At 38.5% G+C, this 27,405-nt stretch overlaps 1 protein-coding gene across 3 annotated transcripts; it reads left to right on the top strand.

The window, feature by feature from the left end:
- On the top strand, nt 1–25,821 carry IL1R1 (interleukin 1 receptor type 1). Of its 3 annotated transcripts, none has more exons than XM_065891041.1 (10): nt 1–61; nt 6,625–6,859; nt 6,957–7,146; nt 7,909–8,077; nt 9,946–10,011; nt 13,968–14,085; nt 14,805–14,956; nt 23,511–23,654; nt 24,386–24,553; nt 25,082–25,821. In XM_065891041.1, the coding sequence occupies exons 1-10, from the start codon at nt 1–3 to the stop codon at nt 25,498–25,500; spliced, it is 1,722 nt and encodes a 573-aa protein (XP_065747113.1). In that variant the 3' UTR covers nt 25,501–25,821. The 3 variants fall into 3 exon arrangements, with proteins under 3 accessions (XP_065747113.1, XP_065747114.1, XP_065747115.1); XM_065891042.1 differs by having other exon boundaries at nt 7,909–8,081; nt 9,956–10,011; XM_065891043.1 differs by having other exon boundaries at nt 7,909–8,081; nt 9,956–10,011; nt 24,479–24,553; nt 25,082–25,500.
- Nucleotides 25,822–27,405: the final 1,584 nt, after the last annotated feature.

Here is a 27,405-nt window from a genome sequence, read left to right as displayed (position 1 = left end):
ATGAAAGTATTATTCAGGCTTGTTTGTTTCATAGCTCTACTGACTTCTTCTCTGGAGGCTGGTGAGTTAAGCATTTCCTTGTGTTCCCGTCTGCTAAGAAAATCTGTTATTTAGAATACATGAAGTACCTTGCTGAACAGAGTCATTTTTCTTACGTGTGTCTGTGGATGCCCAAGTCACAGAACTGTATTGCTGGATGTCCTTTCAAGATCTTTACTTTTCATTCTCTCATTTATACATTGGGAAACTGAAGCCCAGTGAGGTTAAGAGCCCAAGGTCATAGAGATCAGGTTGGGGGTGGGGAAATATTCTAGGCAGCATGTACCAAGGCCCTGAGGCCAGGAGTACTGGCATGTTCCAGGGGCTGAAATCTGCTGTGGCTGGAGCAGAGGGAATGGTGAGGGATGTGATACGGGGTGAGGTCATTCAGGCAATGGGGGGCGGTGGAGGTTTGACTGTGTAGAGAACCTTGTAGACCTTTCTAAGGATCTTGGCTTGTACTCTGAGGTGGGAAGACTGTGTAGGTTCCCTGTTTAAAACCAGAGAGGTGATCTAACTTTCCTTTCTGTTTTTTTTTTGGCCACGCTGTGTGGCTTGTGGGATCTTAGTTCCCCGACCAGGGATCGAACCCGGGCCCTCAGCAGTGACAGTGTGCAGTCCTAACCACAGGACCGCCAGGGAATTTCCATAACTTAAAGGCTCATTCTGGTTCTTATACTGTGAACAGATCCTAGGGAGGCAAAGGGAGAAACAGAGAGGCCAGTTAGGAGGCCATTACAGCAATCCAGGCAAGCTATGATGGTAACTTATTCAAGGGTGACAAGGAGAAGTGAGTCGTCAGAGTTTGGATATACTTTGAGGACAGAGCCAGCAGGATTTGCAGACAGATTGGATGTGGGTGTGAGAAACAGAGAAGAATCAAGGATGACTAAGGGTTTCAGCCCAAGCGCATGCAAAGTGGAGGTGCCATTGATGGGAGGGGGGAAGGTCACGTGTTCACACTGAACATGTTAAAGTTAGCCGTCCATTAGATGTCTAAACAGAGAGGTTGACTAAGCAGTCTGGAGCCAGGGGTTGGAAGTATAAAATTGGAGACCTTGGCAAGCAGCTGCTATCAGAACCCTGAGACTAGATGGGTCTACCTGGGAAGTGAGTGTGGTTAGAAAAGAACAGAACTTCAAGGAGTGAACCCTGCAGCCCTCCAGGGATGGGTGGTCAGGCTTCCATTCATCCAAGAACCAGTGAAAGACTGGCCTGAAAGGTAGGAGGAGAACCAGCCAAATGTCCTGAAAGCCAAGTGAAGAACGTGTTTCAGGGATGAGAATAACACGTGTCCAGTGCAGATGTGCTAAGTAAGATGACGTCCGAGAGTTGTCGATTTGATTTAGCAACTTAAACGTCATAGGTGACTTTGATCAGAACAGTTTTGATGGAGTGGTGGAACAAACCCCAGATAAATAGGAGAGTGTGTTGAGCTGTGACCTTAAGGTTTACTCTTTTATCACTGTAATTGCTACTGTTACTCCTCGGAGCTAAATACTTACCAGTCCTCCATCAGTGCAGGTACCTTGCTGAGTGCCTAGCCACTTTTATTTCCATTCTGTTTTTAAATAGCTTTATTGAGGTTATAATAGACATACAATAAACCACACATGTTTAAGGTATACAATTTGATGTGTTGACATACATATCCACGCCAGAAACCATCATCACAATCGAGATAATATTGAATTGAGTATTAATTGGTTTGGAGAGAACGGGGCAGCTCAACAATATCAAGTCTTCTGATCAATGAACAAAGTATAGACGTCTTCATTTTTTTAGCTCTTAAAATTTATTTAAATAAATTTATTTTGTAATTTTCATTGGATCAGTCTGATGCATCTTTTGTCACGTTTATCCTAAATTATTCATATCTTGATGCTATTGTAAAAGGCATTTTAAAAAATCCAGTTTCTAATTGTTCTTAGGTAATATATACACACACATTCAAATTTGCATGTTCATATTGTATCCTACAACTTACAAACCCTCGAGGTCTTCGGTAGATTTCCTAGCATATTCTGTATAGAAAATCATGTTGTCTGCAAATAAAGACATTTTACTTTTCAATCCGTATGCCATTTCTTTTTCTTGCCTAATGCACTAGTTAGATCTTCCAATACAATGTTGAATAGAAGGGGTTAGAGTGGACATTCTTACCTTGTTTCTAATCTTGTATATGACAGCTGTAAGGTTTTTATAGCTGTCCTTTATTAGCTTTAGGAAGTTCCCTTCTATTCCTAGTTTTGTTTTATTGTGGTTTTTTTTTTGGGGGGGATGTTGTGTACATCATAATGCACTGTCCTTTTTTGATATATTGTAGCATTCAATTTGCTAAGATATTTTAAAGAAATTTTGCATCTATGTTCATGATGAAGACTGTTTTGTGGTTTTCTTTTCTTGGAATGTCTTTGTTTGGTTTTGGAATTAGAATAATACTGACCTCATAGAGTGAACTGGGAAGTGTTACTGACTCTTCAGTTTTCTAGAAGAGTGTGTGTAAAACTGGTGTTGGGCCTTCTATGAATATACCAGTGAAGCCATCTAGGCCTGAGATTTTTTTTGTTGTCGGGAGGTTTTTAACTATACTTTCCGTTTCTTTAATACCTGTAGGGCTATTCAGGTTATCTGTTTCTTCTTCAGGCAGATTTTATAGTCTGTACTTTCAAGGAATTTGCCCATTTCCTTTAAGTTGTTGAATTTATTGGCATTAGGCTGTTCATAATATTTCCTCATTACTCTTTTAAAATCATTTTAATGAGAGATGTCACCTCTCTTTTTTTCCTGCTCAGTATGGCAGGAGATTTATCCATTTTATTGATTTTTTCTGAAAGAACTAGCTTTTGGTATCTTTGATTTTTTTCTCTATTGTTTTTGTTTTCCATTTCATTGATTTTTCTCCTGGATCTATTACTATCCTCTGCTTACTTAGGGTGTAATTTTTTAAAAAAATTTCTTAAGTGGAATCCAAAGTCATCATTTGAGATTTTTTTTCTTATACAGACATTTAGTGCTATCAATTTTCCTCTAAGTATTGTTTCCTTTTCATGCCGTATGTTTTGATATGTTGTGTTTTCTTTATCATTCAGGTCAAAAGACTTATCTCCTAATCTCCTCCTTTATTTCTTCTTTTTTTTTAAATTGATTTATTTATTTTTGGCTGCGTTGGGTCTTTGTTGCTGTGCTTGGGCTTTCTCCAGTTGTGGCGAGCAGGGACTACTCTTCACTGTGGTGCACGGGCTTCTCGTTGCGGCGGCTTCTCTTGTTGCGGAGCACAGGATTTAGGCATGCGGGCTTCAGTAGTTGTGGCACGTGGGCTCCGTAGTTGTGGCTCACAGGCTCTAGAGCACAGGTTCAGTAGTTGTGGTGCATGGGCTTAGCTGTCCCGAGGCATGTGGTATCTTCCCGGACCGGGGCTCGAACCCGTGTCCCCTGCATTGGCAGGTGGATTCTTAACCACTGTGCCACCAGGGAAGTCCCCTTTATTTCTTCTTTGATGCATGGGTGATTTTTTTGTTTGTTGGTTGGTTGGGTTTTTTTCAGCTTTTAAATACATGGGTGAATTACTAGATATTTTTCTGTTACTGATTTCTAATTTAATTTCATTGTCAAGAGAGAATATACTTTGAATTCTTTTAAATTTGTTGACTGTTGGGTTATAAGCAGGAATATAGTACATCTTGGTACGTTCTTTTGTGTGCAGTTAAAAAGAATGTGTATTCTGCTGTTGTCGGGTAGGAGTTTTTGTAAATATCGATTATGCCAAATTGGTTGATAGTGTTGTTCAAATCTTCTATATCATTACTGATTTTCTGTCTAATTGTTGTACTTGTTCTACCGATTATTATGAGGAGACTGTTGAAATCTCAGACTATAATTGTGGGTTTCTCTATTTCTTTTTGCAATTCTATCAGTTTTTGCTTCATGTATTTTGAAGCACTGTCAGTAGGTGAGTAAATGTCTAGGGTTACTGTGTACCTCCTGACAAATTACTCCTTTATCATAATTTCATGACTCTTTTTAATCCCTGTTAATATTTTTCACTGTCAAATCTACTTTGATAATAATAAACGTTCAAACTTTCTTTTGATTGGTGTTAACATGATATTTCTCTCCCCTCCCCGTTTTTACTTTTAACATATTTGTGTCTTTACACATTTGTGTCTTTACACTTAAAGTGTGTTTATGTGTGAGTTCGTGTGTATGTTAGCATATAGTTGGATCCTTCTTTCTTTATCCAGTCTATCTCTGCCTTTCAGCTGGGTTGTTTAGACCATGAAAAAAATATGATAATATGTTTGGGTTTTATTTTAGGATCTGGTTTTATTTTCACCTTGTACCATTAATTCTTTGTTATGTGTTTTCTCTTTTTTGCTGCCTTTTGGATTGAGAATTTTCATGATTTATTTTGTCTTCTGGGTTGGCTTATATTAATAACTTAAAAAATAACTACTCTAGTGCTTATGGTATCCATCTATGACTTATCACTGTTTACCTTCAGGTGATACCATACCAATTCACAAATAGTATAAAAAACATAAAACAGTATATATCTGCTTCTCCCTTCCTGAACTTTGCCTTATTGTTTCCATACATTTTACTTCTTTATATGTTATAAATCTCAAAAGACATTATTTTTGCTTTAAATATTCTGTTATTTTTAAAGAGATTTAAATAATAAGAAAAATTATTTTATGATCACCCATGTAGTGAACATTTCTGGTGCTATTTATTCGTTTATGTAGATTCATTTTTCATCCGATGCTATTTTCTTTCTTTCTATAGGAGTTCCTTACATGTTTTGGCAGTACAGGTGTATTGGTGATAATTTTTGTAGCTTTTATAAATATGAAAAAGTCTTTATTTTGCCTCTATTTCTGAAAGGTACTTTCCCTGGATATAGAGTTCTAGGTAGATGATGTTTTTCCTTTTAGTACTTATCTTTATTCTGCCCTCTTCTGGCTTGTATTGTTTCTGGCGAGAAGGCTGCATCATTTTTGTCTTTGTTTGGTGTGCTTTTCTTCATGCTTCTTACCCTTGGGTTTTATTGTGATTTTGGGGTCTGTGGCTACATCATTTTCGTAAAATCGTGAAAAATTTCAACTTGTATTTCTTCAACTATTTTTCCTGTTCAACCCACCTCTCCTGTTCTTCAGGGCTTCTTATCACATGTATTGAAGTTGTCCTGCGGCTAACTAGAATCCTGTTTATTTCATTCTGTTATTTTTCTCTGTTTAGTTTTGAAGAATTTCTAATGCTATATCTTGCAGTTCACTAAGCTTTTCTTCTGCCGTGTCAAACCTGCCGTTAATCACATCCATTTTTTTTTTTTAAGCCAGCATTGTAGTTTTCATCTCTAGGGGTTTGATTTAGGACTTTTAAAATAATCTCTTTCATTTCTCTACTCAACATGCTTGATCTGTTCCCTTGAACTAGGGGAACACAGTGATAATAACTATCTTAATTTTTTCCATCTATTATCTGTGTCATTTATGGGTCAGTTTTGATATGACTGATTTTTTTTCTCTTTATTATGCTGCCTCTTTGCATGCCTAGTAATCTTTGATTGGATGCTAGATATTGTAGATTTTACCATGTTGGGCATTGGATATTTTTTTATTACTAAAAACGTTCTTGAGCTTTGTTCTTTCACAGGGTTGTTACTTGGAAATAGTTGATCCTTTTAGGTCTTGCTTTGAAGCTTTGTAAGTCAGGAGCAGAACAAGGTTTATTCTAGGCCTAACTTGCTCCATCTACCGAGACAAAACCCTTCTGGGTTCTCTACCTGGTGCCCCATGACTGATAAGATTGTCCATTCTGGCTGTTGAGAACAGCCACCATTCCCGGCATGTGTGCACTCCGGGTATTATCCACTCTAATTCTTGCGGCAATTTTCACTCTGGCCTTGGGGAGCTTTCTTTCATGCTTCTGTTAATTGATACTCAGCTGAAAACTTGAGGGAGATCCTGTAGACCTCCAAAGCTTGCTTACTCTCTGTGTACAGCTGGAATCTCGCTGGTACTCTGCCCTCCACTCTCTTGGTTGACCTGGATTCCCTGCTCCATCTCCTCAACTCAAGAGAGAACACTGGCTTTTGCCTGCATTTCCTCCCAGCAATGTCGTGGCCTAGAATTGCTCTCTACGCAGTAGTTTGGGAAAACCCTAGGGCTCGCCTCCTTTGTGTCCTTCATTCCCTGACGTTCGATGTCTTGAACATTGTTATTTCATCTACTTTGTGCATTTTTTAGTTGTTCGGGGGGAGGGTAAATAACGGTTATTCCATCTTTTTACTGAAGCAGCCATCTTTTCCTGCTACCTTATCCTCAAGTTTTAGCTGAGTAAAGAGGGGAGGAGAGAGGTTAAATAACTTGCTCAAGGACACAAGTAGTAAGTGACATCCTGGATTTGACTAGAAATCTTTTAGACTTCCAAGATGACTCTCTTAATCATAAGGCTACTGACACTCTCACGTATAACACAAATCAATGTATTTAATAGTTGGTGTGTTTATATTTAGATATTACATTAAGAAACATTGACTAATTTCTTATAGAAATGACTTTCCCTTTCTCCCTTTTAAAGATAAATGTGTGGCACGTGAAGAGGAAGTTATTTTAGTTTCGTCTGCACATGAAATTGATGCTCGTTCATGTCCTCTTATCCTAAGTGAACACAAAGGCCCTATAATTTGGTATAAAAATGACAGCAAGACACCTGTATCTACCGAGAGAGACTCCAGGATTCATCAGCACAAAGATAAACTTTGGTTTGTTCCTGCTGAAGTAGAGGATTCAGGATATTACCACTGTGCAGTGAGGTAAGAAAGGAATTAATGTTACAAGCGTGCGTTGTGTATACCTGCAATAGTTAAGGATGGAAAAATCTGCTAATAAACCTGTTTTGATTTATTTTAGCAATTCAACTTACTGCCTCAAAACTAAAATAGCTGCAGAGTTTGTACAGCATGAGCCTAACTTGTGTTACAATTCACAAGCCGTATTTACACAGAGACTACTGATTCCAGGAGATGGACAACTTGTATGTCCTTATTTGGATTTTTTCAGAGATGAAAACAATGAGTTACCCCAAATACAGTGGTATAAGGTAATTTTATCTTACATATGGCACTCTACTCATCTAGCAGATAAAACAGTTTTCTATCACAGACAATAGGATGACTCTGCAAAGCGCTTTTTCCTTTGGCATATTATTATTATTTTGCCTTTGAGTGGTGAAATTTAATAGGATGTTTTTAAAAGGTTTTAAGACTGTACACATTTAATTTGCAGCTTAACTAAAAATACGTCATTTTTGTTTAATAAGGTAGAGCTGAGAAAAGTATAGTAGGCATAAAAGATGTTTAAAGATAAGGATGATTATAGATTTAGAGTTTTTAAGAAATAACTATTCGTTACGAAGTATACTATTTTGTGTTTTATTACAAACATTAAGTGGTCCTTGGATAACCTAGTGGTTTCTCTAACTGTCTGAAAGGCGACTGGCCAGCACTCCCCGGAATACATCATATTCTGGTATCTTTGATCTACCTGGCTTGTTGGAGCTTACACGGAGAGTCATCTTGTAGAGGTTACAAAATACAAAATAATATCAGTGAAGAATGGAAGTATAGCATTACTAAGCAGCTATGGTGTTAGCATTCTTTCCTCAAATGTGTTTCTCTTGCAGAGTAAGTTTGTCTTCGCTTGTCTTCAAAGTTCAAGCCTCATAGCCATAAAAATGTAATTATGACTTTGCAAAAAAATGCAATATTAAAACTTGTATGCAAGGAACCTTTCTATTCATATACGTACGAATATAAATACGAATAACTGGTTTTCAATACTTCCTTCCTTTCCCTCTGTTTAGGACTGCAAACCTCTACTTCTTGACAATATAAACTTTGTTGGAATAACAAATAAGCTCATCATCACGAATGTGACTACGGCGCATAATGGGCACTATACGTGTCACGCATCCTACACACACTTGGGAAAGCAGTATCATGTCACCCGGGCGATAAAACTCATTACTCTAGGTGAGTCAGAGCTCCAATCCTAGGATTTTCAATCCAGGAAGGCCCAGAGACCACAACTCTACTATCACCTTCACTGTCTATGGAGGGACTAAATCCAAGAGAAGCCTGATGACTTGCCAGAGGTCACCTGGCTTTAGTTTAGTTTTTGTTGTGACGTGCTCTGTATGTGTTTCTCATTCCTACTTCGGAGGCAGTGCCGATCCAACAGACAAGGGTGAGCTATGTGTTCCAGCTGCACTCGGAGGCACGTTCTTTGGCCTGGCTAGAGCTGCTTCTCCAGAGGGTTCTCTGGAGAGGCACTGGAGGAACGACAGTTCTGAGATCCCTCGCTTGGGCAGTCTGAGTGTCTAGCCATCACTGGTGTGATGGATGGATGCTAATGAACTTTGGCACAAGATCTCTGTTAGTCCAGTCACTTAACTTCTCTAAGACTGTTTCCTCCTCTGTAAGAAAATTCAAGCTTCCAAGCTTGTTGCAAAAGCGAGAGGTCAAGTGTGCTCTCAGCTTGCGGTCCTGTGCCTGGGGCCAAACATGAGAAATGAGTAGGTGCGTGGTGATGATTCTTGTTAGTTTTCCTGAGGCTTCTATTAACCATATTTCGTATTAAAAACTACAACAAAATAAAACCAAGGCCCTCCTACGAGTTACCCCGGGGATGGGCAGAATGCTCAACCTTTCTGTAAATACCAGGGTTTTCTGAGCTTTCAGTAAGAAAAGAATAGAGTTAGTTGAACCAGGACTTTGAAAGTCAGAGCAGTCTCTATCAGTAATTACTCTGGGGCAACAGGGATAAACAGGGCCTATCCCAGGTAAACCCAGATTATGACCACTTTTCAGAGAGCTATGTTCTCTCAATTCTACAATAATTCATTTTTTCTTCAAAGGTTAATTTTATTGTCTCAGAATCAATTCCTTCCCTACATCCTAAAAGCATCAATGACTCGTAAATTTCAGGAGTCCTTGAATCACAACCGTCCAGCCCCTCGCTGGTCACTGTGTAGCTCTGATTTGTTTTCCTTGGGGTACTGCAACCAGACCAGCAGACCAAATTTTAGGGAAGACAGGGCACTACAGTTTTAAAAATAGGTCCAATGGGTTTAAAATACTTCCTGCCATCCTTTCTGATCCCTTACGTAGAAATAATATACTTAATCAGATGTGAGGTTGTATTTTGTTTTCTTCTAAAGGTGGATTTATACATATTTATTGGGCATCTACTATGTTTCAGGCACTGTTCTAGGTATACATTAGGGAACAAAGCAGACAGTATCCTGCCCTGATGGAGCTAACATTTTTTTTTTTTTGACTGTGGCGGAATAAATACTGGGCATTCAAATTCATAGTTTCTCAGGCTTGGCCCCAGATAGGTCAGATTAATTTCTGGAGCTCCTTAGTATTTTTATGCTTATTTTAATAAATTATGCCAAAATGGTTGGTATTCTTCAGTAATTGTGGCTTTCACTCTTGGGTCATTGTGAAAATTACTAAGAACAAGCATGTCTACCACTAGATGGCCTTCTGGTTAATAACGCTCCATCCAGGGAAGTCCCTTTCCACAACGACTCGTTTCTCCTGATTTGCATGAAGAGGGGCACTTGTCTGGAGCCCCAGGGCCTGGTGATGTGTGGGTTTTTTTTTGCAGCACCAAACTCTGGGTTCAGAAGGGCCAACTCTGTGGGTTTTGCTGTGGTCTCTGTGTCAGCCTCCTACCTTCACCTCTGGCCTTCTGTTTCCTGCTATATATGCTTTGGCCAGTAGAGGGAGTATCGGCCAGATGCCTTGTAGTATATTTTTGGTATATTTTGCCAAGTGTGGTCATCACTTGAGATTCTGGTCTATGAGAGACCTTATGGATGTTTTTCTTTCAGTGAAATCCAGGAACAAGAGACCTGAGATTGTGAGTCCAGCTAATGAGACGATAGAAGTGGTCTTGGGTAAGTGGGCTACAATCAGGATATGCTGAAATCAGTATTTGTTGCGCTCGAGATTAAGGTAAACTGTACCTTTACTGCACAGAACCTAAGCTGTTTAGTGGGTATATATCTAAAGTTAGAGGGGAAGTGGCACAGATTATGTCTTAAATGTTTCTTTGGATTTCTTGCCTCTTATGGCAAACATCTAGCCATGTCTGATTGGCCCACCCTTAGTTTCCTATGGACACTTATTACTTGTGAAGCCATCAGCCAAAGAGCAAGTTCAGGGACTTCCCTGGCCGTCCAGAGGTTAAGACTTCGCCTTCTAACGTAGGGGGTGCGGGTTCGATCCCGGGTTGGGGAACTAAGATCCTACATGCCTCGCGGCCAGAAGACCAAAACATAAAACAGAAGCAACTTCAATAGAGACTTTAAAAGCGGTCCACATCAAAAAAAACCTTAAATCTTAAGAAAAACAAAGACCAAGTTCAGTAGGCCTAGGAATAAGAAATGTATCTTACTTGGTGCAGGATGGATTTCTTAATGATCAGAGTTAAGCTTTTAGGTAGAAGAATAGGACTACAGGCCAAAAAGAGTTATTCTAGAGAATTATTTTTCCAAGTTAGTGATAATGTTCATTTTAATAATAAAGATGTAACATGATGAGCATTCAGACCTAAGCTATGCAATATGATAGGCATGTGTGGCTACATACGTGTAAATTTAAATTAAGTAAATTTATTGAGTTTAATTAAAAATTAGTCCCTCAGTCAAGGGCTGAAGAGTGACATGTGATTAGTGGCTACATATGAGACAGCACAACAACTATAGAACATTTTTGCCAACGCTGAAAGTTCTGTTGGAGACCACTGGTCCAAACATAAAAACAGATTTTTGTATCAGAGGATCAAAAATCAGGCTGGCATATAGAATTCTGTAATAGTAACTGCATGAAGACAAAGAGCAAATGTACAGAGGTTAGAAGGTAAAATTTGTGACCTCTGAATTCTGTACTTGGCCAAGTTGTTCTTCGTGGTGGAAAGTAACATCAAGACCTTCATAGATGTAAACAAAGATGTGAAAAATTTAAATATTGTCCCGTAGAATCCAGAGCAGCGTTTCAACCCTTTTTTCCCCATTATTGCTCCCCTGTAGCGCCTAACAAGCCACTTTTTTCCCTAATACTCTTTAGTTTCTCAGATATTTAATACCCAGATATGCACTATGGCACTTTGAAAGGCCACAAACCATTGCAATGGCTAAGCTTCTCTTGCTCTCCTCGCCGAGAAACACATTTTGCCCTGTTGAGAAAGCATGCTCGAGGAATGTATACTTAGAGCTCTAAAGCCTAGATTTGATCTACAAATCTAAAAATAAGTTTATATTAGGAAATAATAATTTTAATATATCAGAGGCCTTTAATATATCAGAGGCCTGATCACCGGGGCATATGAGTATCCTATAATCAGACATTTATTTGATAAGATTTCATATTAATTATCACTAAAATGACTTAGAAAAATAGGAATTGAGGGATACTTTCTGCACTCAATAACATCAGTTCAAACCAATCGTCACCAACATTTTTAACGGTGAAACACTACATAGCGTTAAACCTTCTACAGGTCTAGGCCTTAACATGTTCCAGAAGTGCCCACTAATGCAAAGATAAAAGAACCAAGGCATGCTGACTGTAGGGGAGAAAAGAACTGCATTATTTTCAGATTATATAATGAGGTACCTACAAATATGATTGTATTGACCAGATATAAAATTAATATTCTAAAATATTAGACTTATTTAGCAAAAACCAAGAAAACAATGGGAAAAGAGATCCTATTTGTAACAGTAAATGCCATAGAGATGTCTATAAGATAGCTTAGCAAAACCTGTAAGAATTATATTGGATTTATAAGGAAGAAAAAGCCAACCAGACAAAACCCCCACAAACTCTGACCTATAAATCTCAAAAAACTGGGAGATTTAAAGCATACATTCTTAAAGGGATGGGGAGATGTTGTCGGCAATGGGGAGAAAATTGGTTCTTAGGAGGTGGAAAAATCTAAATCAATAGATATAGTGTATATCTGCGGTATTAAAAATTCATGGAGAGTTAGGCAACTGGGATAAAAAAAATCCAAAAAAGCTCCAAAGGGAGCAATAATAAAAACAATCTCTCAAGAAACACAAATTTAAGAAAAACTGTAATAAGGATGTGTGTTTTTCCTGTATGAAAAACTGGAAATTGTAAAGATATGGACTCTCAACAGTAAGTTACAGATTTAGTGGAATTCCAATAAAAATATGAATGGGCTTCAAAATTGTCAAGTGATACTGAAATTCACCTGGGAGAATAAAATGCTGAGATTACTAAGATAATACTGGGAAGAAAAGCTAAATGATATGAATATTTACCCTAAAACTGCAATAATTAAGAGTGTGGTACCCCTGGCACCAGTATACACATTCAGATCAACCTAGAAAGTCCCAAATAATTATTTTATAATTCTTACATAACTGAGGAAGCGATTTATTATTCAGTAAGAGATTCTGGAATTATCAGCCAACTATTTGGATAAAAACATTGAGTTAAAGCTTTCTCTCATACCATACCCAAGTTATATTCTAGACAGATTAAAGAACTGAAACAATCAAAATACAACAATGCAAACATCATATATACCTGAAAGAAAACAGTACATGGAATATTTTCCTGATTTGATGGGAGAGAGAGCTTTTCAACAACAACAAAAAAATAGTGAAGACGTAGTATAAAACAATTGTAAATTTGGCCAAATAATAAAAATATATACACTAAAGAATTTCCATAAACAATAACAAAATGAAAACAAGCTCTGAAAGATATTGGCGGTAGTTTTCATGTATGATAAAGAGTTACTATCCTTGATAATGAGAGAGCTTCCATCCATCATAAGGTTAATAATATGAGAATGCAGCTTAGTAATGGCCATTAGGAATAACAAGCAATTCTTAAAACTTTATTCGTTCTATTTATTTATCTTTGGCTGCGTTGGGTCTTCGTTGCTTTGCGTGGGCTTTTCTCTAGTTGCAGAGAGCAGGGGCTACTCTTCCTTGCGGTGCACAGGCTTCTCACTGCGGTGGCTTCTCTTGTTGTGCAGCACCGGCTCTAGGCACACGGGCTTCAATAGTTGTGGCGCACAGGCTTAGTTGCTCCGCGGCATGTGAGATCTTCCCGGATCCTGCATTGGCAGGTGGATTCTTAACTACTGCACCACCAGGGAAGCCCATAACAAGCAATTCTTCAAAGAAAGGCAAATGAATACTAAGCTTATGAAAAACATGCAGATGAAAATCTAAATGGAATTTTTTTTCTTCTCTCAATTGGCAATGACTAACCAAAAACACGTGGTATCTGGGGCTTTCGGGGATAAATGACTCTTGCATACACTGCTGGACAGAGCGCAGACTGGTGTAGTCTCCCTTGGGACAGGGCGTTTGGCTTTTAAAGATATGTCTCTCTTTTAACTCAATTCTTCCAGATTTTTATTCAGAGTAAATACTTCAGGATATGTACAATGTTGACGTACAGGAACATTCATTGGAATGTTAATCATGATAATGGAAAATCAGAAACAAATTATGTTTAGCAATAGGAAAGGAATTCATCATAGTATGTCTGTGTGATGGAACAGTAAACTGTCATGAAATAGCCTATTTTGGAAGGCTAATCACGTGAGCCGAAATTCTCAATGTACGATAATTACAAATAGTAGACGACGACACCCCATTTTTAAAACTGCGTACGTACACAGAAAGGTAAGGAATGAGATACGTAAAGTTACTAATAGTGCTTATCTCTTGGTGGTGGATATAAGGGCCATGTCTTCCTTTTGCTTTCCTATAATTTAAAATTTTTGTTCAACAGTCATTTATTAACCTAGGCAGATCAGGTAAAAGTCCATGAATGTTGTGATTCAAAATCCCTTCCTTTGCAGGATCCTGGCTCCAGCTGATCTGCAATGTTACTGGCCAGTTAAGTAACTTTGTCTACTGGAGGTGGAATGGGTCAGGAATTAAGGAATATGAGCCTCTGATGATGGAAGAGTTTACATAGTGAGTATGCCGAGAGCCAGACATGCCACAGAGACACTTTGGTATTGAATTCCATGTCATACGTTATATAACCATTATGATCGAATCTAGTGGCAGTGATCGAGTTGGTCATTGATTGATTGGTCCTTAACCCTTTGCTGCCCATATTGAGTTTTGCAGGATTCATAAGATCTTGTCCAATGAAGGTGACAATACATGTCATTATGGTACAAATTCCAGACCACTTGGAAGGCTTTCTCTTAAATTCAGTTAAAATGTTGCAGCATTCCCATGAAGCAACTGTCCTGAATTATCCTTCATGTCATTCCATTTTTAAAGTAGTTTAGAAAAGACTCATTCATTGTGGCCAAGAATCAGGCACTCCCCTGCTCAGGTCTCTGATGGCGCCCTATTACTTCTTAGCATCACCTGCAAACCCTTTCCCATCTGTCCCAATCTACTCGTTTCATATATTCTTTGTGCCCCGTGGAGACCAGAATGCCTAGGTCCCCATTTTCCTTCTTGGAAGCTGGTAATTTTAATTTTATTTCTCTGTGCTACTGAGTCTTTTACTAACAGTGGTCTTAGGGCTATGAAACATCAGATCAGTCTTGAGGAAAGCCTGATTCTTATACCTGTGCTCAGGGCTGGTGATTATTTCTGCTGTAACGATAAACCAGGGATGCTTACCGTATCTATAATTGATGCCATTTATACAATTTTATTACTCTTTTGAACAGCGTGCCGAATCCTTTAAACAAAAGAAAGAGTGCGGTCATCGCACGGCTTAATATTACAGCAGTGGAAAGTAAATTTTTTCTACATCCATTTATCTGTTTAGCCAAGAATACGGAAGGAAGGAGTACAGCATATATCCAATTAATACATCCAGGTAAACAACACAGCTGTTTATTTGAAATGCAATTTTGTTTTCCTGTAGTAAGATTTCACGACCTTGAGGTTTACAATGCTATTTCCTCTGCCCAGAATGCTCTTAGATTCCTCTTAACCTGGGGACTGCCATTCTTTTTCACTTCCCAGCTGAACTGTATCTTCTTCTAGGAGGTTTTGCTGTCCTGCTGCCTACTCTTAACCCACCTCTCTGCCCAATAGCGCCTCTGCTATGCATGTCCATATCTATCTTAGTTTTCTTTACTTGAATATAAATTCTGTGATGTTGCAGATAATTACTAATCATTCTATTTCCAGAGCTAATAGCAACTTGCTAATAGCAACTTAAGTCTGGTCATCCTCGGTACCTAATGAATAGTTTTAGGTAAAGCACTACATGATGAATGCACAGGGGAAGCCTAAATATCCACTTTGCAGACAGGATGTCAGAAGTTACTGGTTTTCGTGAATTCTGTAATCAGACACAATATTGGCAGTATTTGTGTTTCTGCTCACTGATTCATTTTTCTGCCTCATTTATTCTGCCATTGATCCCTTCTACTGTATTTTTCATTTAAAGTTATGGTATTCAACTCTGGTTGCCTCTATATTTTCTAACTCTGTGTTAAAAACCTCTTATAGCTTTTTGCTCCGTGCATCCATTCTTTCCCCAAGTTCTTGGATCATCTTTACGATCGTTATATTGAACTCTTTCTTGGGTAGATTGCCTGTCTCCACTTCATTTAGTTGTTTTGCTGGGGTTTTATCTTGTTGGGGTTTTATCTTGTTCCTTTGTCTGGAATGTATTCCTTTGCTGTCTCATTTTGTTAACTTTCTATTTGTATTTTTATGTATATGGAAGATTAGTTATGTTTCTTGGTCTTGGAGAAGTGGCCCTCCGTAGGGGATGTCCTGTGTGTCAGTACACTCCCCTCTTGCTACCCAATGGCCTGGGACCAGCTGGTCCCAGGGTAGCTTCTGACCTGTTTGTGTACTCAGTTCCATAGGCTGTGGGTTGATAGTTTTCTTGCTTCTGGTGGGTGAGGCTGGTTTAGGGGCTCATGCAGGCTTCCTGGTAGGAGGGGCCAGTGCCTGACCACTGGTGGGCTTGGCCCTCTGGGGTCAGGGCCGTGTCAAGGGGAACGTCTAGAGCTGGCTGTGGGCTCAGGAGGTCTTTAGGCAGCCTGTCTGCTGATGGGTGGGGCTGTGTTCCTGCCCTGGGTGGTCGTTTGGCCTGATGCAGCCCAGCACTGGAGCCTAGAGGCTGTTGCAGGAGGCCAGGTCTTGGTGCCAAAGACCCAAGCAAGATATCTGCCTCTATCAAGAGTTCACGCAGATGAACACTCCCAGATATGTCTGCCACCAGCTTTTATGATCCCAGAGAGCCACAGCTGCCGCCTGCCCAGCAGACCCTCCAAACCAGCAGGTAATGACTCCTATAGAGTCACTGCTTTTGCCCTGGGTTTTGGTGTGCCCTCCAGGAGTGGAATCTCTTTCCCCCAGTCCTGTGGAGCTCCTGCAGTAAAGCCCCATGGGCCTTCAAAGCCAAATGCTCTGGGGGCTCTTCCTCCTGATGCCAGACTCCTAGGTCAGGGAGCCTGGTGTGGGGCTCAGAGTTCTCATGCCTGTGGGAGAACTTCTGCAATATAATTATTCTCCAGTTTGTGGGTTGCCCACCCAGGTGGTATGGGATTTGATTATATTGCGAGTGTGCCCCTCATACCATCTCATCATGATTTCTTCTTTAATTCCTTGGATGTAGAATGTCATTTTTGGTAGGTTCCACTCTTTTATCGATGGTGGTTCAGCAGTTAGTTGTGATTTTGGTGTGCTCGTGAGAGGAGGTGAACTCAAGGTCCTTCTACTCTGCCATCCAAGGCTTCAGTGATTCCTCATGGCCTACTGGATATTTCGAGCCTCTTACAGACTCCTTCAAGTGTTATTCAGCTTTCTCCCCCTCCTCATTTCACTGATACTCTGCAGCATTTGCCAACTCTCCTTAAAATTCTACTCTTTGCTTCTTGTACTTTCTCTTACTTCATTGTACCCTTATTTCCTTTGCTGTCTTCTTTTCTTTTTCATTGCACTAAAATTATTTTCCTCACAATTTCACCATTAGAGTTCCTTATTTGCTCCATTAATAGTTTGTAAAATTGGTCTTGAGACCACTTATTTTCAGAATCATATAGGTTGCTTTTAAAAGTTCAGACTCCTCAACCTACATGGGGCTGCAAAATTAGATGAGGAAGACCCAGTGGTGGAAGCCACTGCTAAAGAACAGAAAAAAGAATGAGAAGTGTGAGGACAGTTTACAATACAAGACCTTGGGGACAGTGTCAAATGCACCAATATTTGAATTATAGGGGTCCCAGAGGGAGAAGAGAGAGAGAAAGGACCTGAGAAAATAATAATTGAAGAGATAATAGCTGAAATTTTCCCTAACATGGGAAAGGAAACAGTCACCCAATTTCAGGAAGCACAGAGAGTCCCATACAGGATTAAAACCAAGGAGGAACATGCTGAGACACACAGTAATCAAACTGACAAAAATTAATGATAAAAATATTAAAAGCAACAAGGGAAAAGCAGAAAATAACATACAAGGGAAACTACATAAGCTTATCAGTTGGTTTTTCAGCAGAAACTCTGTAGGCCAGAAGGGAGCGGCACTGTATTTTTACAATGACGTAATGGAAAAACCTACCACCAAGAATAATCTACACAGCAAGTTTATTCTTCAGATTTGAGGGAGAAATCAAAAGCTTTACAGATAAGTAAAAGCTAAAAGAATTCAGTACCACCAAGCCAGCTTTACAAAACATGGTAAAGGAACTTCTATAAGCAGAAAAGGCCACAACTAGAAACAAGAAAATTATGTAACAGGAAAGCTTACCAGTAAAGGAAAACATACAGTAAAGGCAGGAAATCATAGACACACAAAGATATGAAAACCAGTAATCATGAGGAGAGTACAAATGCAGGATATTTCAAATGCATTTGAAATTAAGAGATCAGCAACTTAATACAAATGTATATATAATACAAATGTATATATATAGCCTGCTATACCAAGACCTCATGTTAACCACAAACCAAAAAAGGAAACTACCAAACACTAGAGGTAGTCATCAAATCACAAGAGAAGAGAACAAAAGAGGAAAAGAAAAAAAAAAAGTCCTACCAAAACAAATCCAGAACAATTAACAAAATGGCAATAAGAACATACAGACTGGCTGAATGGATACAAAAACAAGACCCATATATACATATATCATCTACCAGAGACCCACTTCAGATCTAGAGATATATACAGACTGAAACTGAGGGGATGGAAAAAGATATACCATGCAAATGGAAATCAAAAGAAAGCTGGTGTAGCAATTCTCATATCAGACAAAATAGACTTTAAAATAAAGACTGTTACAAGAGACAAAGAAGGACACTCCATAATGATCACATAATGATCAAGGGATCAATCCAAGAAGAAGATTTAACAATTGTAAATATATATGCACCTAGCATAGAAGGAGCACCTCGATATATAAGGAGAATGTTATCCGATATAAAAGGAGAAATTGACAGTAAGGCAATAATAGTGGGGGACTTTAACACCCTACTTACATCAATGGACAGATCATCCAGACTGAGCATCAATCAGGAAACTCAGGCCTTACATGGCACAGTAGACCAGATGGACTTAATTATAAGAGCATTCCATCTGAAAGCAGGGAATACACATTCTTTTCAAGTGCACATGGAACATTCTCCAGGATAGATCACATGTTGGGCCACAAAGCCAAGCCTTGGTAAATTTAAGAAAATGGAAATCATATCAAGCATCATTTCCAACCACAACACTGAGATTAGAAATCAACTACAAGAAAAAAACTGCAAAAAAACACAACCATGTGGAGGCTATATAATATGCTACTAAAGAACCAATGGATCACCTGAAGAAATCAAAGAGGAAATAAGAAAAAAAAAAACCCCTAGAGACAAATGAAAAAAACATGTCCACCCAAAACCTCTGGGATGCAGCAAAGGCAGTTCTTAAGAGGGGAGTTTATAGTAATACAATCTTAGGAAACAAGAAGAATCTCAAATAACCTAATCTAATACCTAAAGTAACTAGAGGAAGAAGAACAAACAAAACCCAAAGTTAGTAGAAGGAAAGAAATCATAAAGATCAGAACAGAAATAAAGAAAATTGATAAATCTTTAGCCAGACTCATCAAGAAAAAAGGGAGATGGCCCAAAGTAATAAAATTAGAAACAAAAAAGAAGTTACAACTGACACTGCAGAAATACAGTGTCATAAGAGGATCATAAGAGACTACAACAACTAGCTCTATGCCAATAAAATGGACAACCTAAAAGAAATGGACAAATTCCTAGAAAGGTACAGTCTCCCAAGACTGAAACAGGATGAAATAGATAATATGAACAGACCAATTACAAGTACTGAAATTGAATCTGTGATTTTAAAACTCCCAACCAACAAAAGTTCAGGACCAGATGGCTTCACGGGTGAATTCTACCAAATATTTAGAGAAGAGTTAATGCCTATCCTTCTGAAACTATTCCAGAGAATTTCAGAGGAAGGAACACTTCCAAACGCATTCTATGAGGCCCCCATCACCCTGATACCAAAACCAGACAAAGATGCCACAAAAAAAGAAAATTACAGGCCAATATCAGTGACGAATATAAATGCAAACATCCTCAAAAAATACTAGCAAACCAAATCCAACAATACATTAAAAGGATCATACACCATGATCAAATGGGATTTATCCCAGGGATGCAAGGGTTTTTCAGTATCCACAAATCAATCAGTGTGATACACCACGTTAACAAATTGAAGAATAAAAACCATATGATCATTTCAATAGATGCAGAAGAAGCTTTTGACAAAATTCAACACCCATTTATGATAAAAACTCTCCAGAAAGTGGGCATAGAGGGAACATAATAAAAGTCATATATGACAAACCCACAGCTAACATTATAATCAACACTGAAAAGCTGAAAGCATTTCCTCTAAGATTTCCTCAGGAACAGTACAAGGATGCCCACTCTTGCCACTTTTATTCAACTTAATTTTAGGATTCCTAGCCAGAGCAATCAGAGAAGAAAAAGAAATAAAAGGAAACCAAATTGGAAAAGAGGCAAAACTGTCACTGTTTGCAGATGACATGATACTCTACATAGAAAATGCTAAAGATGCTACCAGAAAACTACTAGAGCTCATCAGTGAATTTGGTAAAGTTGCAGGATAGAAAATTAATGCACATGAAATCTCTTGCATTTCTATACTCTAACAATAGATCAGAAACAGAAATTAAGGAAACAATGCCATTTATCATCACATCAAAAAGAATAAAACACCTAGGAATAAACGTACCTAAGGAGGCAAAAGACGTGTACCCCGAAAACTATCAGACACTGATGAAAGAATTTGAAAATGACACAAACAGATGGAAAGATATACCATGTTCTTAGGTTGGAAGAATCAATATTTTCAAACTGACTGTACTACTCCAGGTAATCTACAGATTCAATGAAATCCCTATCAAACTACCAATGGCATTTTTCACAGCACTAGAACAAAAAATTTTTAAATCTCTATGGAAACAGAAAAGACCCTGAATAGCCAGAGCAATCTTGAGAAAGAAAAACAGCTGGAGGAATCAGGCTCTCTGGCTTCAGACTATACTGAAAAGCTACAATCATCAAAACAGTATGGTACTGGCACAAAAACAGAAATATAGATCAATGGAACAGGATAGAAAGCCCAGAAATAAACCCACACACCTGTGGTCAATTAAACAAAGGAAGCAATAATATACAGTGGAGAAAAGACAATCTCGTCAATAAGTGGTGCTGGGAAAACTGGACAGCTACATGTAAAAGAATGAAATTAGAACATTCTTTAACACCCTATACAAAAATAAACTCAAAATGGATTAAAAACCTAAATGTAAGGCCAGATACTATAAAACTCCTAGAGGAAAATATAGGCAGAACTTCTTTGACATAAATCACAGCAATATTTTTCCCGATCCATCTTCTAGATGCCAATAAAAGCAAAACCAAATGGGACCTAAGTAAACTTCAAAAGCTTTTGCACAGCAAATGAAACCATAAACAAAGTAAGAAGATGACCTATAGAACTGGAGAAATTATTTGCAAATGATGCATCCGACAAGGGATTAATCTCCAAAATACACAAATAGTCATACAACTCAATAACAAAAAAAACCCAATCAAAAAATGTGCAGAAGACCTAAATAGACATTTTTCCAAAGAAGACATACAGATAGCCAACAGGCACATGAAAAAATGCTCAACCTCACTAATTATTAGAGAAATCAAAACTACAATGAGGTGTCACCTCATTCTTGTCAAAATGGCCATCATCAAAACATCTACAAATAATAAATGCTGGAGAGGGAATGGAGAAAAGGGAACCCTCATATGCTGTTGGTAAGAATGAAAATTGGTACAGCCACTATAGAGAACAGTATGGTGGTTCCTTAGAAACCTAAAAATAGAGTTACCATATGATCCTGCAATCCCACTTCCGGGCATATATCCAGAGAAAACTATAATTCAAAAAGATACACGCACCCCAATGTTCCTAACAGCACTATTTAACAATGGAAGCAACCTAAATGTCTATCAACAGATGAATGGATAAAGAAGATGTGGTGTATATTTGCGATAAAATGTTACTCTGCCATAAATAGAATAATTCCATTTGTATCGACATGGATAGACCTAGAGATTATCACACTAAGTGAAGTAGACCAAACGGAGAAAGACAAATATATGTTATCGCTTATATGTGGAATCTAAAAAAAAAAAAGATACAAATGAACTTGTTTACAAAACAGAAATAGACACACAGACATAGCAAACAAACTTATGGTTCCCAAAGTGGAAGGGGAGGGGGGGATAAATTAGGAGTTTGGGATTAACATATACATACTAATATATATAAAATAGATAACCAACAAGAACATACTGTATAGCACAGGGAACTATACTCAATATTCTGTAATAACCTATAAGGGGAAAAAATCTGAAAAAGAATATATATATATATACACACAATATATATACATATCTAACTGAATTATATATTTTATTTGTATATATAACTGAATCACTTTGCTGTACACCTGAAACTAACATGATATTATAAGTCAGCTATACTCCAATAAAAAAATCTTAAAGTGTTTGTGAAATATTTTAAGATAATTTGTAGTTGAATTAAAATACGGTATTTATGAATGTGTACATGGAAGAAAATCTAAAAGAACCTATGGACAAACTATTAGAATTAATAGCTAAATGAGTTTAGCACGATCACTAGTGTATATGTTTATATATAGTATTTCTATGTATTTCTGCAAATACCAACAACAAATAGAAATTAAGTTTAAAAAATAACATTTACAGTAGCATCAAAAACTATCAAATATTCAGTATGTAGGAATAAATCCAGCGACAGCTGTTCAAAATCTGTGATACAAACTAAAAATACATTATTGAGATAAATTAAAGACCTAATAGATGGAGGGATATACAATATCCATGGATTGAAAGACTGATATACTCAGTATTATAAATATGTTAGTTCCCTTCAAATTAATCTACAGATTCAAAACAATTCCAATCAAAATCTCAGCAATATTTGTACAGGTGTGGGTGTGCATTTGTGTGGGCATGTTGTTGTGGGCACGTTTATCCTAAAGGTCATATTGGAAATGTAAAGGGCCAAGACTAGTCAAGGTGGTCTTGAATAAAAACAACAAATCGCAAAGATTTACACTTCAGATATCATGATCTTGTACAAAGCTACAGTAATTAAGACTGTAAATGTGAACTATCAATTGGGCCAATCGGATATTGATCTACCTTGAGTCCCACTTCATAGCCAGTTCAACTGCAGATGGATCAATGACTGAAATTGGAAAAGCAAAATAACAGAGCTTTCTGGATGCCTCCTTGGCCCTTGACATTTAGAAGGCTCTTTCTCTCTCTCCTCTCCTCTCCCTTACCTCTCCACATGAACTCCTCTGCAGTCATCAGATGAATAACTAGCATGTGAAGCTGGGAGGATGTGGAAGTGTGAAACACTGTCTGGCATCCCTCAACCCTTTTCTCCTTTCCTCCTCTCTTCAGCTTGCTCCACCTGACTCTCCTACTTTTGTAGAACTTTTGTAGGTTCTTGAGTGACTCTGACTTTACTCATAGTCCTATGGAATGCTCTATCCTATGGTCTTTGGTATTTTTTCGATGTTATTACATACGACTTACGTGAAAATTTAATACAATGCACCTTAGTTTTATACAGTATCCGTTCTCAATGCCTTTGTACATTAGTGTTCATGAATAAAAAATGATAATGAATGGGTTAATACTGTCTGGGATTTGGGATTACAGGCCAATCCCAAATATGGTTTCTCTGGGATGATAATGTTTAACTTGCTATGCTCAATTTTTAAATTCTTCGGGTTCTAATATTTTTCCCCTCTTTTCTGCTGTAGTCCCTGACTTCCAGACGCCCACAATTGGTATATTTGTCATGCTAGCATTGGTAATTACATGCTCTGTTTTCATCTATAAAGTCTTCAAGGTTGACATTGTGCTTTGGTACAGAGATTCTTTCTATGATTTTCTCCCAAAAAAAGGTACAATTTTGTATTCTATGCAGTATTTTCTTGTTGGGATAGTTAAGAGATGTAAAAGCTAACTAAGAGGGGTTTTATTTACATTTTAAAATGAAATGTGGCATATACAAAATAACATAATTATACATAATTATAGTTTCTTAACCAAGTAGACTGAATAGTATTATTTTCTAAGTTACTGCTCTGGTGTTCATAATGGTGGGATAAACAGGCATTTAGAGCATCTGCTTATAAATCCAGTTATTCAGAAGCTGTGGTTGAGGACTTGCTCTGTGCTGGGTAGAACACAGATCACCCCATGATTTGCCGTCAAATGGAAGAAATGATGTAATTTTCATGCATCAGGGAGGCACTCTCTCTTTTGTTTAAACCTCACAAAAAAGTAATACTACATTAATATATAAAAGGAAGAATGGATAGAATTCAGGGCTTAGACATTTGGGGAAGATGAGAACAGTGAGATAAGGGTAGTTCCATACGGAGGGGTAAAGAATGTTTGCATATGAGGGGACCATCGAATAATATAAGAAGAACTTTGTAGTAAAACAGAATAAATGTAAACTTGTAAGAAGATGAACACTTTAAAAAGGCATTATACTTTTGGTGTTGTTGCTTCATACCATTGCACACAAAATTAATAATTCAGTATGAAATGCAGGTTTGCGATACTGACTTTACCAAATCTCATTTTTTTTTCCTTTGGTTCTAAATATATTGCATTTTCTCTTTAGCTTCAGATGGAAAGACGTATGATGCATACATACTATGTCCAAAGAACCCTGGGGAAGGGTCCACCTCTAACTCAGATATTTTTGTGTTTAAAGTCTTACCTGAGGTCTTGGAAAAACAGTGTGGATATAAGCTCTTCATCAGTGGCCGAGATGACTATGTTGGGGAAAGTATGTATGCAATGGAAAAAGTAATACTTTTGTAAAACTAATTTAATTACTAAACTTGGGTTCCCTCTTTCTGGAAGACTGTGACCTGGGTGTACATATTTGACAATTTTAAGAGCCTCTTAAGTGGTGCATGATGACGATTTTCATATTAAATGCAAAGTGTTTACTTTTCTCATATTCTTTTGGGGCAACAATTAACTAAGTTTTATTTCATTTTGGAAAACTTAACTAGTTAGATCCAGTAGTTACTTTACAGCTGATGGTAAAATAGGAGTGATATAGATCCAATGGTTTAACGAGAAAGTTTATAAATTTCTACTTAAAGTACTCTGACCCCTGCTCACCTTTTGTGGGTCAGTTTTTGATCTAGTCTATAAAATGAGAAACTCCTTCAATCTTAGGTAAGGCAAGAAAAAAAGAGCATTAGGAGACACAGGCCGTGGGGTGGGAAGAACCTTGAGGGGTTTTGGTTCTGGAGGGAATGATTGTTAAGTTGAAAGTTTACTTGCTGTGCTTCGTGTTTTTCAGGCATTGTTGAGGTTGCTAATGAAACCATAAAGAAAAGCAGAAGACTGATTATCATTTTGACCCGAGAAATATCAGGATTCTGCTGGCTGGGGAATTCATCTGAAGAGCAGATAGCCATGTACAACGCTCTCATTCAGGAAGGAATTAAAGTTGTCCTGCTGGAGCTAGAGAAAATCCCAGACTATGAGAAAATGCCAGAATCCATTAAATTCATTAAGCAGAAACAGGGGGCCATACGCTGGTCGGGGGACATTAGAGAAGGGTCGCAGACTACGAACTCGAGGTTCTGGAAGAAGGTCAGGTACCACATGCCAGTCCAGCGGCAGCCGCCTTCAGCCAAGCACAAGCTGCTGTCCCCAGCCACTCAGCTGGACTCGAAGGAGGAACGGCCACGGGAGGTCCACGTGCCCCTTGGGTAGCAGAGAAGCTTGGTCAAGAGTTACTTGGTGATTCCTGTCTTCAGGCCTTGCAGGCGGGGCTGGGCCTCACTGACTTGTACAGTCATACCACACACCTGTGTAGTCCCTTATCCCTGAGGTCACCTAGAATTGGATTGTTAAGGGAGCAGTATGTGATGACAGTTGCCCTGTGGCCAGGGCAACTCAGAGCAGAGGGCTTGGGAAGTCCTTTAACAAGGCAGCAGAGGCCCTGTCTGAATGTTTGAACTGCTGAGAAAAGGCACTGAGGCGGCAAACAAGAGGAATGAACGTGCAGGAAATCCCTTCTATAGACAGCTTTAGGAAGTCACCCACAGTCTGAGGGCAGGGCTGTGGCCCAGTCTGGGGACAGCAGGGTCACTGGTCCTCGAGTGGTTCTCTTGGACATTGCTGCAGGCACAGTGAGACCCGTACTTCCCAGGGAAATTAGACGCATTCTTGGAGAACTTTCCATTTGCCTTGCATTTCCCCATACCCCTTGACGGCTGGCAGTCACTTTCCAAAGATGGAATTTTACTTCACAGACCTTTAAAACTGTCATTTCAATGAACAAAGGAATTCTCCAGTATTAGAAGGGTTTGCAATAACCTTAGCTTTCTGCAGGAGAGAGAGACTTTCAAGAGCAAGAGTTGCAAAGAATTGATCCACCTCTTAATACCTTCCCCCTGGAATGACCATTCGGTTCTACCTTATTCTTCTGCATTTTACTTGACTCGTACCTTCTTTGGAAGGACAACTTCCAAGTCACCTCCTCCTCATACTCTGTCATATACACACGGCCCCAGATGAACCATCTTTCCCACAATGCTGCTGTGATCTCATCCTGTCCTTACTAGAATACTTCCACCGGCTCCTCCTGGTTCAGGAGCTAAAGCCCATGTTCTCCCACTTAGCATCTCACCACCCCAACACAGCTGGACCCCTCTTGGTCCTGCTCTGCGAATCCCAAGTTGTGCACCTTCATACCTGCCCCCAGTGCCCCTCCATCTCTGCCTCTCCTTCCTGTCTCCTCACATTTTCTCCAGCTGACCAGAATTTTACTGAAACTCAAAATTTACTCCAAATCACTTCCTCCAAGAGATTTCCCCAAGAAACTGCCCTAAGGCACTTGCTCTCTTTTTCTCTTGTACTTATTGTTGGCTGTCACTTTATGGGAAGTTTGTTCTGTCTCCAGCTAAGGAGCCCCGCTCTCTGCAGGAGAGGTGTGGGTGTGTCTCTTTGTCAGAGGTGCCTCCAGAAGTAATTTGCACATATAACAGATTTGTGTAGTGCTTTATTGTTTAAAAATGTCTGCAGATTATCTTATTATTTTTGAAAATCTCTTTTAAGGTTTCCTCTAACCTCTTTCCTTTCAGGCCTTCCCCACTAATTAGATTTTACCGCACTATCTGATGGTAAATTTTTCGTTTGTTCTGGTCAGCCTGTTTAAGTTTGCAAATGCAATGAAGTGTTTCATTTCCAGTTGTTAAAACTGGCTTAGAATTTTTATTTTCCCCCTTCTGCCTCTATTTTATTTGCAATGAAAGAAAGGGTATTGAGCCATTTTTTCAATGATATTTTTTGTAAATTATATTTGTACTGGTTAGTGATGAAGGGTTTTTTTTAAAACTTGTTTGTATAATTCTGTAGCAGATACCAAATATTTTTATATAGTAAGATGCCAGATTCATGTACAGCACATATCATTGATCAATGGACTGTACTTATTTTCCAATAAAATTGTCAAAACCTGGTATTGACCGTTCTCCTTCAAATCTGTTTCTTTGCCAGCCCTCTCCTGAGTTTACCTGCACACTCCCAGGTCCCATAGAGAGTGAGGACACTCTGCCTCGGGAGGTCAGAGACCGTTAGCTAACCAATGAGGGCTGATTCCCCTTTGTAGCCTCA

Source organism: Phocoena phocoena, chromosome 14, assembly GCF_963924675.1.
Source record: "Phocoena phocoena chromosome 14, mPhoPho1.1, whole genome shotgun sequence".
Lineage (NCBI taxonomy): Eukaryota > Metazoa > Chordata > Mammalia > Artiodactyla > Phocoenidae > Phocoena > Phocoena phocoena.
Note: the sequence above shows the minus strand (reverse complement) of the source record. Positions and strands in the feature narration are given on the sequence as shown.

Bases quoted from the DNA above. Each gene is read 5' to 3' on its own strand.
- IL1R1 (XM_065891041.1), top strand. From the start codon at position 1: ATGAAAGTATTATTCAGGCTTGTTTGTTTCATAGCTCTACTGACTTCT. The intron at 62-6,624 runs GTGAGTTAAGCA...TCCCTTTTAAAG, and splicing joins GACTTCTTCTCTGGAGGCTG to ATAAATGTGTGGCACGTGAA. The intron at 23,655-24,385 runs GTACAATTTTGT...TTTTCTCTTTAG, and splicing joins TGATTTTCTCCCAAAAAAAG to CTTCAGATGGAAAGACGTAT.